We start from the raw sequence: 12,586 nt of genomic DNA, 5'->3' as shown, positions 1-12,586 counted from the left end.
TGGCTTATATCTGCAAACTTATGGTATGCATCCAGGAGCGCGGCAATGTGGTACCCCCCCGCCACATGCATAGGTCCCCCCCCCCGTCCTCTCCCCCAAGGCAGGGAAGGGAGAGAGTGAGGAAGGGGAAAGGCCGTTGGCAATGCAGTGCAGCTCCCCCCCCCCCAAGAATGCAGCCAGGAGCAGCAAGGATTGGAGTGGCTTATATTCAGGTATTTTTAATTTTATTTCCTCCACCCCCTCCAATTTTAAAGGTGCGGCTTATATTTGGGCCAATACGGTATTATTTTTTTACAAGAAAAAGCTCACCAACTTTTCTATACGGGATTTTCATTTTTTGAAATATGGCAACCCCAGTGCAAGAGCTTTTAGGAACCTTGCACCACTGTTGTCTTCTGCTTTTGGTTTTTTGTTTGTTTCTATCTGTGACTGTTCTAAACTGGTTTAGATTTCCCATTCTATTTTGAATTTTATGGTTTTAATGTTTATCTTGCAAACAGTCCAAAGAACTTCACTTATTTGGGCAGCATAGAAATGTAGTGAATAAATAATGAATCAATAAAGAGGTGGCCTTAAGCAAGCTGCTCTTCTCCCACAGCATCAGCCTCACAACACATCTGCAAAATGGGCATATTATTACTAGCCAACCTGACTGGGCTGCTGTAAAGATGATAATACCTGTGAAAAAGTTTAAAACACTGGTGTATAATATTATTAGCACAGCTTGTGTGGTCTGAGCTGTTGGTCATCCCTGTCGGTTTCTGCAGTCCCTCCAGGAATATATTCTTTATCAATATTTCTTAAGGATGCATTGTAAGCATTTGGGTACTGCCAGCAAGCAAATGCAAACACTCGTCTTTTGCATGCACTTAAGAACATCAAGTGTGGCCACTAAGACATCTGATAACTTCCAAAGGAGCAACTGTATTGGTTTCTTGAAGAAAAACCAACAGAGTCCTGCAGCACTTTAAAGACTAAACCGCTTATTAGAGAACAACTTGCTTTCCTGGACTAGGCTAGAGTCCACTTAATCAGCTGCCTGGAAAGTTGTTCTCAGCAGGCTGGGGTGTAGTGGCTGGGTGGAGGAGAACGTAAAAGGTAGATTGAAATGGTAATAAAATGCAAAACATGCAATTCGGTTAGTGCTTAGCTTCCCAACTGCCACATGCATTACTGCTACAGTACTTTAGGAACAGGGACAACAGGAAAGAAGTCTGGAAATGCATTACCGTTGACAGGTGCTTGTGCAGAAAGGTGAGCCTCTAGGAAGAGAGAGAGAAGAACAGCTGCAGTTGTGGCCGACATATCCAGGGAAGCCTTTTGACTCCTATGCAATTCACACAGGGCTGCCTGCCCTTCCTTCCGTGGAGCAAGCTGGCTTCAAAGAGACACACACGTACACCACCAGACACTCCTGCTAATGACTTACGGGCTCTCCACCCTGCCAGCCTTGGCTTCTCAGCAGCTCAGCCCCCAAACAAATGATGTCAGGGATGGACCTGCCTCCCTGGTCACATCTAGAGCTGCAGAGCATACTTAGTGTGCTCTGTTTGGGAAGCATTCCGTTTTTATTTGAAAATGAAACATTGCAGGGCACAACTCTTGGGGGAAATCTCTCTTTTTTTTTAGAATAATTTTTTATTAACCGACCAATCACATCAAATCAAACCAAATTACATAAATTCCAAATTACACAGCCGAATTTTAAATTTTTGTTGGGGGTACCCATATTTCAAGTTCCGAAGGGGATCCAATCAACTTCTTGCTTCTTACTGCTGTTTTAATGTCCACAAATCTAACCTTATGATGTTCACAGTACTATCCAGTCCTTTCTTATTGTTTTTCCACATCTCTTGTTGTTATTTTCATATATTTTTCCTTTCTCTTTGTGACCTCTGATGGTCTCCGCAAGCTGGTTAGAACTGTTTGTAATCCTGCGTGGATATTATTTTTTTATCCAGTAGCCATATCCAGACGTTTTCCATATAACATCACTTCCATACATCAAAACAGTCTTAGCGTCATTAATCTTCACCAATCTGCCTCCTTTCTCAAAACCTCTGAGGAGATTCACTAGGAATGCAGTCTGAAAACAAGTCTGTTCTTCCTCCCGGCTATAAATCCTTTGGCAAGATGGCGACTCCGAATTAATTGCTGCGCCATTCCCAAAAGCTCTTATTGCTTCTCGATCTCCATAAAGCATACTTTTGGTTAAAGTTTATCTCCACACAGACCTTAATCATCCTGCTTGGGTCAGTTCAACCGACGATTCTAATGAGGAGGGGTTCTTGTAAATCACATAGAAGGAAAGCAAAAAAGGTCCCCCCTCCATTCAGTCCCGTTGTCAACATACCCAGCCTTTGGTGTATCTTCATCGTAAAATATTCCTGTTTCTCCAACCCATCGTCTTCTTTCGCAGAGGTCACTTAAATTAGCCGACTTCACTCCCCTTCTTCACTTGAAATATGTGCATTTGCTTCTTTTGTAATTAATTATTCCAAATTGCTGCAGCTAGTGCGCGATCAGAGACAGCGTCCAGGAGAGCCGAGGTCCACACGGGGGCATTCTGCCTAGGGCCCTCACCCCCTTCTTTCGAATTAGGGGGTGATTTATGGGCACAGCAGGCAAGGGCAGTGTTCCCCATTTCCTTGGGGCAACAAGGGAGGCTGCCTACTCCCATAACAGCCTCTTAATTACCCTGTGTGGGTCGGAGAGATGGTATTGTTGGCCATCTTCCAATGCGCCCCCTAGTGGCCCCTCTTGGGGGAAATCTCAGCCCTTGCTCATTAAGTTCAGCAATGGGCCTTTTACTTTCAGGCTCCACTTCCCCTACACTAAACTCACTTTTGGGGTCCCCAAACCAGCACCTCAGAGGCCAAACTAGGCACACTTTCCATGGTATGGATGCCGTTAATATGCACATGTGCGCGTCTCACAAATGTGCTTGCCTGGTGGTGGGAAGCAAAAAGGCGGTCAGTGCTGGAAAAGGCTCACTGAGCAAGAACACTCCCCCCCCCCATCTAGAATGAGGCCTGAGCCTAACTGAAGATTACTGGGGAGAGGACTGAACTTGGAACCTTCTGCCGCTGCCTTATGTGTTCTCCCCCCCAAAAAAACCTGAGAACTTGACATACCACCTTCACATTTTCAAGAACAATCCAAGGGTTCTCCTCCTTATAAGGGTTTGAGAAGAGAAGAGGGAGACCTTGGGAGACCACATTATACAGCAAGGCGGTCCAACTTTTCATACAAAGTGGGCCACAAGACAAATGGTAAATTAAATTTCCATACTGTAAATTAAAGTGTTTGTAATTAAACACACAATTAATAGATTGTGTGTTGTTTTCTGCTGCTCCAGAGAAGCGGACACGGAGCAATGGATCCAAACTACAAGAAAGAAGATTCCACCTAAACATTAGGAAGAACTTCCTGACAGTAAGAGCTGTTTGACAGTGGAATTTGCTGCCAAGGAGTGTGGTGGAGTCTCCTTCTTTGGAGGTCTTTAAGCAGAGGCTTGACAACCATATGTCAGGAGTGCTCTGGTGGTGTTTCCTGCTTGGCAGGGGGTTGGACTCGATGGCCCTTGTGGTCTCTTCCAACTCTATGATTCTATGATTCTAGATTTAATTATTAAACAAATTTGATGCAGAGAAAGATTATGTTCTTTTGTTAACAACACATGACAACAATATTTTATAAGGCCTTAAGGTGTTTTTTTCTTGAATGTTGCTGAAGGCTGACCAAAAAGGCCTTGCGGACGCATGTAGCCTGCAGGCTGTGGTTCTGGACCACACTGTTATACAGTCTTCAGTAGGGTGGCAATGGCTACTCACGGAATGAGGTGAAAACAAGATAGAAGAGAGACTGGACAAAGAAGGCCTTGTAAGGATCTGGAGCTGCTAGGTATAACTTTTTATGTCGAAGAAGCCCCACAAGCCACAGGTGCAAGATCCTCTATATTCAATAATACTAATACCAATAATATTTATACCCTATCCATCTGGCTGGGTTGTGTACTCTTGCATGTGGCACAGCCGGTGTGCTTGGACAGTTTCCTTCTACTAAACTGACGCACTCCTGGCGCTGGGCCACCCAAGTCCCTCCCCACCTCTCACTGTAGTTTGCCATAATTGGAGTTGATCATAGGCTAAGCCTGTTAATGATGAGGATTTTCATCTGATTATGTTTGATCTAACCCATGTCTTGCTCTCTGACTTTTTCACCCCAGCCTCTCTTCTAATCTTTCCTCTCCAGTTTAGTTTTCAGGCAGAGATCATTTTGCAGCAGGAGGGGTGCTCTTATTTGTTCTTTTGTTCTTTTAAATGTTTACAACTGGCTTTTTATCATAATCCTCAAAAGTGGGTTCATAACGGGTGTCTGTTTCTCTCTCTCTTAAACTACAATCCTATATATTCCTACTCACAATTAGGTCCAATTGTTCTAAATGGAACTTCCTCCAAATCAAATGTGTAGGGCTACAGGTTTAAAGTAGTCCCATCTCAAATCAAGAGTTGTTTAACATTTATGGGGAGCAGTAGCTGTGGTAGCCCTTGAACTGTATATATAATTATTTTATTTCAGAATTTTGTAATGCATTTCTGTGGGAGGCTGTTACCCTACAAAGGAGGGTGGAATAAAAACACTGACCCTTCAGCTGGATAAATGCATTATAAACAAATGCATTGCACAATATACACATTATAAGTGCACTGTTTCCCCTGACAGTCCTAAAGCTTTTATGCTCAGGAAGCACACAGAGACTGAGAGCAAGGCTAGCCCAGATCCCCCCCAAAAAACAACCAGCCGATTTACAATTAAGGACTGGGAACATTCCCCCCACCACCACTTGAGACAAGGCATAACAGACGATTAAAAATGCACAGTCTTAAAGTGGGGCTCAGAGCCCCCAGTTACCCTAGGGAATCTTAAATAAGATCCCAGACTGAGAAAGACAATTTTTGCAATTTTACAGTTAGTTAAAAGTTGCTGGTAGGCAGCTCTCTCTCCATTAGAGAGCTAAAACATTCCCGCGCTGCCCCTCGCAGGAAGACACAAAACTTGACCCTGAAACCTTGTTATCAGGTTTACAATACAAATTACAATATGAACTGCGCTTCCAGAATATCCACTACACCAGAGGCATTCAAGATTTTTGAGTCCATGACTCCCTTGGCCAACTGCATTCTTTCTGCGGCACCCGTGTGGGTCTCAGGAGCCCAGTTATGTCACCCCACTGTGTGCCAAGCTGGCAGCCTCACACCCTTTTTCAAACACCCTCCCTTGTGGAGGATTCCCTCAGCCTCCTCTCCTCTCTCCTCTGGAGTCCTCTGGGCAGCTGCTGCTGTCGCCCCTGGTCTCTGAGCTGACCCCAAAGAGAAGTGCCTCCTCACACTGCCCCACAGGGGCCTGGGAAGCACCCCCTGGCCAGACCCAGAGGCATCCTTCACCTGGGGAGCTTGTAACCAGGGCTGCTGCACAAACAGATGTGCAAGCCTTTGGGAGGCAGAGACACAAGAGGGCATCAGAAGAGGGAAGGAAGGAAAGAGGGACAGAGGCCAGTGTTGCCCATGGCACTCCTGACCAACATTCAAGGCACCCCAGGGTGCCACGGCAGAATGGTTGAAAACCACTGCACTACACCATAGCCATATTAACTCATATTTTGCTCAGGACTAACATCAAACAAATTACAGTTTATTCACTTTCAGGAAGCTTTCTGCCAGTCTAATCCACCAAACAGGCTAAGCTCACTGTAGGCAAACAGAACACAATCCTCCCTTCCCGCAGTCCTAAGGATGACACCAAAGGACCTTTCCACAAGGGTGAAGTTTGAGCAAACATCACAGCAAGCAAGCAATAAATCAGGCAGTAAATGCCTGAAAACAGGGCTACTTTAGCCCCAAATGAACCAGCCTATTTACAATGAGAGAGTCCTAAGCTACATATTTTAACCATTGTCTTTCTACTTACAATCACTTTCTGGAAACTTTCCAGCCACTTGCAGGAAACCTTTCTATGACCACTTTCAGAAAAACTTCCTGAGGACCTTTTGTCCCTTCTGCCACAACTCACACCTTTCTTCTTCCTGACACTTCAATCCAATAGCCTCAGACTAAAGAAAAAAAACATGAACCAGCTTGGGAAAGTTCCTTGGTAGCAGCGGACTGGGTGGGTATCAGACAGACAAGATTCCAGCAAAACTGGCAACAGAATGGGGACTAGCCCCTTGAATTGCATCCGTCTGTAATCTGACAACATATTAGATTTCACAGCTAAACAAAACAGCAACATACTACAGCCATATGAACTCTGGGTGTGTTCAGTTATTAGTGTTACCAGAAAATAGAGGGGTGACTTCTGATGGCCCAACTCCCCAAATTTGTTACCGGTCATAGATTAATGAACTGAGGCAGAAATCCGGTGAAAGCAAAGCTGATCTTTTATTGTCTGTTGCAACAGAGTTCTCCCCCCCTCCCCTGTCAGAAGGTGAAGAATCCCGAACAAAGAAAAAACAACTTTTTTTAAAGGTTTGCATTTTGGCATGGAGAAGGACATCCCCTTTTGCAAACGTCAGAAATACATCACACATAAGAGGCTCAGGCAGGTCAAGGAGTGACAGTCCTGAGGATTAGCAAGTTGGTTCCAGATCCTTGGAACAAAGTCACCTTCCCAAAGCCACACAGTTCAGCTACGTCAGGACAGAAGGTGTTTAGCCTCTCATAAAACACTTGGTTCGTCTGGGGGAGGAAAGCACAGCATCATGGACTCTCCTCAGGTTCCACGTTTTTCGCTCGCCACAGCTCCACAGGTGGAATATTGGTTTTCATTAAGCGCTCCACCCTTTGCAGACATCCTCATCCACACTATACACTGATATCAGTTTTATACCATGTTATTTATTGTATCAAAACATTTTTTTCTAATCTACTGCCTGGTTGATTAATCACACCTTTTTGGTTGATCAAAGTTTGGCTTCTCAATCTGTCTGATCAATCAATTAAAATTTACAGCTATGTATACAGAACCACATGCCAGAAACACCTTTTAAAGGGTTGCAACGAAGTTTGATTCAGAGTAGACATATTAACTTATTGCCTTTTAAAGGTTGGGGGTGTTGTTTTTGCTTCTTACTATTTTGCTTCTTACTTTTTTGGTTTTATATTTTAAACCACCCTGTGATCCTCAGATGAAGAGTGGTATAGAAATACAATCAGTCAATCAATCAATCAATCAATCAATCAATCAAACAGTCATGTTCAGTAACTTAAGTGCATAATTAATGCTGAGTAAAACTTAGTTGAATACCACAATCACTTGGGAGCCACTTTTTGCATTTCTTTAAGCTTGACATTATTCATTCTCAAATTATTCATTTGTCAAACGTGCCATTTGACTTGACTCTGGAATGCCATTCATTTTCAAACCTGACCACAGGGGACCAAAAGGCTTGTTTCAGTCTCCAAAGCTGTCTGTGGGAACACAATATGAAGTTCCAAACCATGTCTTCAGGCTTCCATCAGAGGGACACATCCGGATTCCCACAACAATCAGCTCCCTGCACCATGTCTTTAGAGAGGGGATGTTTGTTGAACTGGTTTATCTGTCAACTTATTGGGACAAAGGTTTGTTTGTAGATTCAGAACATGCAATTGTGTTATTGCAAGGGTCACAAGCTCCCACACTGCAATGAAAGTCCTTTTCTCTCCACAACTGTGGTATGCAAGGCTTCCCTATATATCATTTTACAACATTTCTTGTGGACACAAAGATACTTGTCCTAGACGCTATCAGCAGAAAGCGCCCCCCTCCCTGTCTGCTGCCACTCCTAGCAGGCCACCTCAAGAGCCATCCATCACATGCTGCTCTCCTGAAGCTCCCAGAGGCAGCTGGGCTTGCTGAGGGGACCTTCATGTGGCTCGTTCCCCATTGCTCAGACTGGTCAAACTCCCACTTGACGACCCTTTGGTTGCATGGTTGCTTATTGCAAAGTCTGTACTCTCCCTCGTCTCCTTGCGTTGGCTGAAAACAAAACAATCCATGGGCATAGGCAGTGCCGGATTTACACATAAGCTAAACAAGCTATATCTTCGGGCACCACTCTCTTGGGGGCCCCTAAAAAAATTAAAGGAAAAAAACACCTGGATGTACATGTCCAAAATATAAGATAAAAATCAAATAAAATAAAGCCTACATGCACCAACAGTGTTGTGTGTCATGTAGGCTCCTATGATGTAAGTCATGGGCCTCGCCTGCTAGCCTGCTCCTAAAATATCACTGGTTTGCTCCTTTCTATATATAGGGTGCCCTATTCTGCTTGTCTAATAGCAGACAAGAGAACTGGACTGAATTAAGCATGGAGTGGTCGCATGGAAACATGTGCAAATGGCTTTGGATCGGGCCCCACACATCAAGCAGGCCACACGCTGGATTTGATCTTTGGTGTCGGTATAGATGTGATCATGTTTCCTTCGATCAAGGTGCCATGGTCTGATCACTATGCTCTGAAAGCCAGGATTGATGTTCCACCCCCACCCTGCTTAGGTGGCGAGCCGATTTGGGCTCGCCCGCGGAGGCTGATGGACCCTGATAGGTTCCGTCAAGCCTTGCGGGACCTTTCTCCCCCTGGCGACTCATTGACTGAGCTTGTTGAGGACTGGAATACCCAGCTCCTGGCAGCCATCAATGAGATCGCACCTAAGTGCCCTCTGCGACCCCGCAGAAACCGGGCTCCCTGGTTTACTGAGGAGCTCCGGAAAATGAAGCGGGACCTCAGACGGCTAGAGCGAGTATGGCGGGGTGCCCGTGACGGAGCCTCAAGAACATCTTATAGAGTTTTTATGAAAACCTACGAGATGGCAGTGAAGGCCGCTAAGAAGTCCTACTTCTCGGCCTCCATTGCATCCGCTAGCTCTCGCCCGGCACAATTATTTAGTGTAATTCGGTCTTTAACGTCCCTCGAAGGACAGCCAAATTTAAATAATAATTTGACACACAGCTGTGAGGCATTTGCGAGCTTTTTTGCGGAGAAGGTCCTGTCGCTCCGCCATGACCTCCCTGCCAATTTGGATACAATAAAGGAACTGGAGGCCCCTCGACTGTCCTCGGGTCCAGTATTGGACCACTTTGACCGGATATCCCCAGCCGATGTGGACAGACTCCTCCGAGCTGGAAAGCCCACCACTTGTCCTCTCGACCCGTGCCCGTCTTGGCTGATTAGAGCGTGTCCAGACGAGGTGCGGGCCCCCCTGGGGGATATCATCAATCTGTCCCTTGGCACCGGGACATTCCCAGGGGAACTGAAGGAGGCAGTGGTGCGTCCGCTCTTAAAGAAAACATCATTAGATCCCTTAGATCTATCCAATTACCGCCCAGTTTCGAATCTTCCATTCCTGGGTAAGGTGATTGAGAGAGCGGTTGCTGAACAGCTTGGTAGGTTTCTGGATGAAACATCGGCTCTGGATCCATTCCAGTCCGGCTTCCGCGCTGGTCATGGGACCGAGACGGCTCTGGTCGCCCTAACAGATGATCTCCGCAGGCAGCTGGATCGAGGCGGGTCGGGGCTGCTGATTCTTCTAGACCTGTCAGCAGCCTTCGACATGGTCGATCACGAACTCCTGGACCACCGCCTTGCCGACGTGGGGATCCAGGGCACAGTCCTTCAATGGCTGCGCTCGTTTCTCTCTGGTCGGGGACAGAGGGTGGCGCTTGGGGGGGAACTGTCATCCCGCCACTCCTTGGTGTGTGGAGTGCCCCAGGGTGCGATACTCTCCCCGATGCTTTTTAACATCTTTATGCGCCCCCTCGCCCAGCTTGTCCGGAGTTTTGGGCTGGGCTGCCATCAGTATGCTGATGACACCCAACTCTATCTGCTGATGGATGGCCATCCTGACTCGGCCCCAGACACACTGATCAGATGCTTGGAGGCTGTGGCTGGATGGTTACGTGGGAGCCGGTTGAAGTTAAATCCTTCGAAGACAGAGGTCCTCTGGCTGGGACGGGACGATATGGGATTGAGGGGGCAACTCCCATCTCTTGCGGGGGTGCAATTAGTGCCAGCACCGTCCGTTAAGAGTTTGGGTGTAATCTTCGATACCTCCCTCTCCATGGAGGCGCAGATTGCAGCTATAACAAAGGCGGCATTTTTTCATCTCCGCCAAGCTAAGCAGTTGGCTCCTTACCTCTCTCGCCCTGACCTAGCCACTGTGATCCACGCGACGGTCACCTCCAGACTGGATTATTGTAACTCGCTCTACGTGGGGCTGCCCCTGAGACTGACCCAGAAACTCCAGCGGGTGCAGAATGCCGCAGCGAGACTCCTTACGGGGTCTTCGCTGCGGGATCACATTCATCCGGTGCTATACCAGCTGCACTGGCTCCCGGTGGAGTACAGGATCAGGTTTAAGGTGCTGGTTTTAACCTCCAAAGCCCTATACGGCCTAGGACCCTCGTATCTACGGGACCGCCCCTCCTGGTATGCCCCACAGAGGAACTTACGGTCTTCAAATAAAAACATCTTGAAGGTCCCAGGCCTCAGAGAGGTTAGGCTGGCCTCAACTAGAGCCAGGGCTTTTTCGGCTGCGGCTCCAACCTGGTGGAACGCTCTGTCACAAGAGACTAGGGCCCTCCAGGACTTGACATCTTTCCGCAGGGCCTGCAAGACAGAGCTGTTCCACCAGGCCTTTGGTCAGGGCGCAGCCTGACTCCCTCCTTTGGCAATCTTTACAATACTTTAGTTTATGGTTGCCATCAATTTTGATTTTAATTAATTCTTTGATGTTTTTATAATGTTGCACTATTTTAGTGTTGTTAGCCGCCCTGAGCCCGGCTTCGGCTGGGGAGGGCGGGATATAAATAAAATTTATTATTATTATTATTATTATTGGATACCTGTTACGTCCATCAGTTACCATATGGCATATATTCAACACAAAAAACAGCGACCATTTGTTGTGGACAAAGGACAGCTGGACATATAAAGGGTGCCATCACCTTCAGGAGCTCAGGGCCTCATCAAACCTAATTCCGGCCCTGGACAAAGGCCGCCCAGCTTCGTCCGGGGACCGGGCGCAGGATGCCCACCTGGCGGCGCGGACCCCGGTGCGTTTGTGAGAGGAAAGTCTTCCTCCCTGGAGCCTGGCTCCAACGCGCGGCCAGAGCTCCGCTCTTGGGTCAGGTCTGGCCCGGAGGTGGAGGGAAGCTGAGTCGCTGCCCCTTCTCTGGCACCGGGAGCAGCCAGCTCCCTCTCGCCCGGCCTCGGCAGCAGCACCGGCCTCTCACGCGCTCCCTTTCGCACAGTCGCAGCTCCGCTCCTGGCTCAGGTCTGGCCCGGGAAGCCGAGAGGAGCAGCATCGCGGGGTGGGCGTACATGGCCCCGCAGCGTGCGCGGCCCCGGCGCAAAAAAGCGTGGGTGCCCCGCTGCCCCTTCCTGGGGAATGTTGTGGGCGCTGGAGCAGCGGCGCCTATGAATGGACAATAAAACATCAAGTAACTTTTAAAAGAGAAATGCGAGAGGGAAACACCAGCAAGCGAATAGCAGACAAGAGAGCGGGACTGAATTAAGCATCTACAATATTGTGAGCCGCCCTCAGATCTTGTGGTGAAGGACGGTATATAAATCTACATGCGTCCAACCTCAAAGGAACCCAAGCAGCAGGGAGGCCAGTGATGCCCATCGCCACCTGCTCCATGAGACAGCCCTGACCTGGAGAAGGTTCTCCCTGTAGCCCATGGTTGGAAGCTGGTCTAGATCTGTGGCCTTGTATTACTGGACTCCACTTCCCAGCAGCCCCAGCCAGCATGGCCAGGGATGATGGAAGTTGTCATTCAGCAGGTTGGATCATAAGGAAAATAAAAAGCACAAAACTGGAAGCAATAAAGTAATCTCAGTTAAAAAGCCCTAGTGGGGTGGAAGGTGGGGAAGCCTGGCACTGGAAAACAAAGCAAGCATCAGGCAGCTCTGCTTGGGGAAAGCATTCCATAAATGGGGCCACCAACAAAAGGGCCCTCAGCCAAGTTGCCCCTCCGATGATGATCTCAGCACAGAGGCAGGCTGGTGTTCGTTCAGGTATTCTGTTCCCCGCACTTGGAGACTTTCAGCACCAGAACTTTGAGCTGTATGACAATTGCAACCAGCCACCCTGCCCCCTCCATCCACCCTGATCTCCCCAGCCATGCAAGCACTCCTAGACATGGCAGTTGCTTGCAGCTGAATATCTGATGCTCAAGGTGGGCTTTATATGGAACACAAATCATAGGGATGCACTGGTGAAATCACTATATTTGCTCTGTCTGCGTGCGCTGGAAAGGCTGGCCGTCTAGTTAAAAAGGGAGCAAGTGAGGTAAGAGAGAAAGGAGAGGTCCTGCTTGGATTTCTCACACACTGTGCCTGGCTATCCCTCGCCCTGAAGCTGGATCCCTCCATAAATAGCCTCTTCTGTAATAACAAAGCTGCTTCTATGGCTTCAGTTCTTTTTTTGCTGTTGTTGTGACATGCTTTTTCTTACCAATGTCACAAGGGAAGCTGAGAGGCACTGGGCTCATCCACACTTGTTTGTCCCATGATTTCTAGGCATGAGTCCCCAAAGTT

General features: G+C 47.6%; 1 protein-coding gene across 5 annotated transcripts in view; it reads right to left on the bottom strand.

Moving 5' to 3' along the window:
- CA12 (carbonic anhydrase 12) overlaps positions 1–11,169 on the bottom strand; it is a 41,470-nt gene extending 30,301 nt beyond the window's left edge. For 2 of the 5 annotated variants that reach the window (XM_080980829.1, XM_080980833.1), the window contains exon 1: positions 1,230–1,610. In XM_080980829.1, the coding sequence (XP_080836955.1) occupies positions 1,230–1,305 (76 nt within the window). In that variant the 5' untranslated portion in view covers positions 1,306–1,610. Of the gene's footprint in view, positions 1–1,229; positions 1,611–10,989 lie in introns of those variants that run through there. The other 3 variants (XM_080980830.1, XM_080980831.1, XM_080980832.1) reach the window with 3 other exon arrangements.
- Between the last annotated feature and the right edge of the window lie 1,417 nt (positions 11,170–12,586).

Source organism: Podarcis pityusensis (genome assembly GCF_964106645.2).
Source record: "Podarcis pityusensis genome assembly, chromosome: 14".
In the NCBI taxonomy this organism is placed as follows: Eukaryota; Metazoa; Chordata; class Lepidosauria; order Squamata; family Lacertidae; genus Podarcis; species Podarcis pityusensis.
Note: the sequence above shows the minus strand (reverse complement) of the source record. Positions and strands in the feature narration are given on the sequence as shown.